The sequence below is a fragment of the Syzygium oleosum genome, unplaced genomic scaffold (genome assembly GCF_021117445.2).
Source record: "Syzygium oleosum isolate NSW1041296 unplaced genomic scaffold, Sole_v2.1 Sole_v2.08, whole genome shotgun sequence".
In the NCBI taxonomy this organism is placed as follows: Eukaryota; Viridiplantae; Streptophyta; class Magnoliopsida; order Myrtales; family Myrtaceae; genus Syzygium; species Syzygium oleosum.
In genome coordinates this window covers 7837295-7840680 of record NW_026607492.1, presented here as the reverse complement: position 1 = coordinate 7840680, position 3386 = coordinate 7837295, and the positions used below count along the sequence as shown (strand labels likewise).

The following is a 3386-nucleotide window of genomic DNA, read 5'->3' as shown; positions in this document are numbered from 1 at the left end:
CAACCAGCCCTCATCTCAGCCCCAAAACAGCCATTAAACTACCCGAACCAAGCCCTAAACATGTCTAACAATACCCGAGATCCTAAGTAACATTTGGTGAAGTCACTTACCTTAGAAATGCGTGATAAACGGGCTGATTGGGTGGCTGGAACGGCCGGATCGTAAAGGCCAAGAAATGAAAGGTTAAGAAGAATGCAGCAAATAGCCAAACAAAGGAATGGGCCGCACCACCTTGACGGGCAAAGCTGGGCGGCGAACAGCAATTAAGGGTGGCGGTGGGGACGTATGGGCCAGGGGAGGTCAGCCAGGGGTGGCTCGGTGCTGGCTGAACAGGATAGGGGAGGCGAACAGAAAGAGAGAGACAGGCGGACGGTGGTGGTGCTCGGCCGGAAAGGAGAAGGAGCGGCGACGGTGACCGTTGGGAGGGCGGCGACCAGGCGACGACGAACTGGTGGCCGGCCGAAGTGGCTCATGCACAAGGGAGAGGGGAGAGAGAAAGCCGGTTCGGTGGGGGGTGAGGAGAGAGAGAGAGGGAGAGAATTATTGAGGAGAGAGAGAGGAAATAGATATTTATATTCTAACCCCAATAATTGCACTCCGGAAATTACCAAAATACCCTCTATCTACCCCTCCGATCCAACGGTCAAGATTTAATCTCATTCAAATCTGACGGCCCACGTCTGTCCTTATCCAAAAAGCCAAAGGGCAAAAGAGTAATTACCTAGGGAAAGAAAGGGGCATTCTTGTCTTCTCATTTTCGGCCATACTGGGTCATTCTCAGTCCCTCGACTTAATCCAGTCCTCAAAATTCGTTCGCGATCTCTGGGGAAAAATGGTCATTTTTCCGGTCCCGGACCAAAATCCATTTTTTTACAGAAATGGGTGGCCTCAAAGTTGGCCACACCAAAAACGCCATTGGCCGCTAAAAATGGTTACTTTCAAAATTCTCGATTCCCTGGCCCGAATTCCAAGATATGACTAGAATCGAACAATTGCGACTTTAGCTTATCTCTTGCTAACAGGTGGCTCACTGGAATTACGCGTTCTCGACCCGTGATCGATACTAAGTCAAATCACGTTTAAGTTTGCTCGAACCAAGGCGACCTCGATTGTCATATAATTGCGAGGGTGTGTCGCTAGCTCCCTTCGGACACGATCAATCAAATAGATCGCTCTCTGTTGGCCCAAAACATTCCTTCGTCAATCCTTATGATCAAAGGTCGAACCAAGGTCGAGTCCTTTGGTCGTACAAACTCAATCCCGTAATGGCCTTACCCCTAATGTTAGCATCCCGAGAATGCGCGGTTCCGGGTGAGATCTCACTATAAGTGCATTGGCCAAATATTCATTTCATAAATCCCGGGAAAAGGATCGAAAATTCGGAATGTTACAATTCTTCCCCCCTAATAAAATTTCGTCCTCGAAATTTACAACTATACTCAGCCATCCAACAAATGGGGGTAATGACGTTTCTTTCTTCCTTTCTCCCACTTTATCCCACCAATAGTGCTACCGAAATTTTTGGTATATTTACGTGCTGCCCTGTGAATACTATAATTGCTCCTATGAGCTCCCGATAGAATCTCTCCTTAAGCTCCAAATCATCGGGCATGCACAATCGTCCTCGAAGTTTCAGAATTCCATCCTCTAGCCGCATTTCTTCTGCCGTCAAATCGACCACACTTGCTAAGTAACCATGACACCTCTCATCTAACAATTTGGTTACTTCTACTGACGAAACTTAAGGGACCGAGGTTCCTCCTCGACTCTCTACAAATTTAAATCTAGGGTGTTCAGTCGGACTAAACTGAATCACCCCAATGCTGCAATCCATTACAGCATTCTGTTCGACTAACCAATTCATGCCCACAATCATATCAAAATCATACATAGTCAAACGGTCAAATCTATCCAGCTTCCTACACCACCAATCACAATTTTACAGTCTAAGCACCCTAACAACACGCATATGTTATTCCACAATGGTATAGTCACACACTCACACTTCTAAAGAAAAACGGTTTCAATCCAGCCAATTTAACAAATCAAGCAGACACAAACGAGTGCAACGCCCCCGGATCAATAAAACATATGCCACATAATTATACAGGGAAACCATACCTGTGCTTTCGCCTGGCGCATTCTCAATTCCTTTTCGCGTCAGGGAGTACACACGTCTTTGTGCCAGTGGCCTGTTCGAATTAACCGGTGGGGCTGCACTAGTCGGATTCCCAACCCGAGGTGTCTGCGATGATAGGGGTGGTCGACCCTGAAGATTCGGGCAATTCCTGATGTGATGTCCCATTCCACCACACCCAAAGCATGTCCCAGTCACACTTGGACAGGGACCACTTCCATGATGTCTCCCACAGCGTCTACAGGCTGAATTAGATGGATGTGCCGATTTCCCAATATTCCTTCTTGCCGGAGGGATAAAACGTCGATTTTCCATCATCGGCCTTTTCTCTTGTTGACGATCATCCCTGGCTGAGGTATACTGTGATCCAGACGCAGCAGCTCTATCCGTCATATCCTGCTCAATAGCTTAAGCCCTCTCATATAATTCCTCATAAGTCCTCAAATTTACCGGTATCAGTTAACTACGAATATCAGCCTTCGGTCCATCCCGAAACCTTTGCGCCTTATCCTCAGGATGGTCTACCATTCTTGGCGCAGACTTAGACAGCCTGACAAATTCTGCCTCGTATTGATCAACGGTCATTTGGTTCTGCTGCAACCTAAGAAAAGCTGTCATCTTTCTTTCTCGGGCACTTACCGAGAAATACTTCTCATTAAAAGCCTGAACGAAGGCCGTCCAATTTTGTTCCACACCTGCTGGGAACACTCGGCCTTGTGTGGCTTTCCACCAGTCGTTCGCATTACCCTGAAGCTGGTACACTGCCAGCGTCACTTTCTCTGCCTCAGTACACCCCAATAATGCAAATGCTTTTTCCAACTCCTCAACCCATTTGGGAACACTAGGCCTTGTGTGGCTTTCCACCAGTCGTTCGCATTACCCTGAAGCTGGTACACTGCCAGCGTCACTTTCTCTGCCTCAGTACACCCCAATAATGCAAATGCTTTTTCCAACTCCTCAACCAATTTAGAAGCAGCCTCCGGATCCCCTATTCCTTCAAACTTTGGTGGTTTCAATTTCAAAAATTGTTCTACTATCTGATGCATCTGTCGGTTCTCATGCCCGTTACCAGCTTTCTCATTAACTCCAGCGGTTGCAGCTTAGGCGGCGGTCGCATTAACTCGCTCTTGAGCTTGCCTATCCAACATATTCCCAATCCTCTCTAACACCCTAAGAACTCCTTCCATACGCGGATCTTCCACGATCGGGATCTGAGAACTCGACGAGCCTCCCGCTCCTGCACCTCTCC

General features: G+C 47.6%; 1 protein-coding gene across 1 annotated transcript; it reads right to left on the bottom strand.

Moving 5' to 3' along the window:
• Window positions 1-2596: 2596 nt before the first annotated feature.
• Window positions 2597-3183, bottom strand: LOC115686149 (uncharacterized). The gene is made up of 2 exons (XM_030611355.1): window positions 3018-3183; window positions 2597-2916 (listed from the first exon to the last, which is right to left on the bottom strand). The coding sequence occupies exons 1-2, from the start codon at window positions 3181-3183 to the stop codon at window positions 2597-2599; spliced, it is 486 nt and encodes a 161-aa protein (XP_030467215.1).
• Between the last annotated feature and the right edge of the window lie 203 nt (window positions 3184-3386).

Bases quoted from the DNA above. Each gene is read 5' to 3' on its own strand.
- LOC115686149 (XM_030611355.1), bottom strand. From the start codon at position 3,183: ATGCATCAGATAGTAGAACAATTTTTGAAATTGAAACCACCAAAGTTT. The intron at 2,917-3,017 runs GTAATGCGAACG...GTACTGAGGCAG, and splicing joins GGCAGTGTACCAGCTTCAGG to AGAAAGTGACGCTGGCAGTG.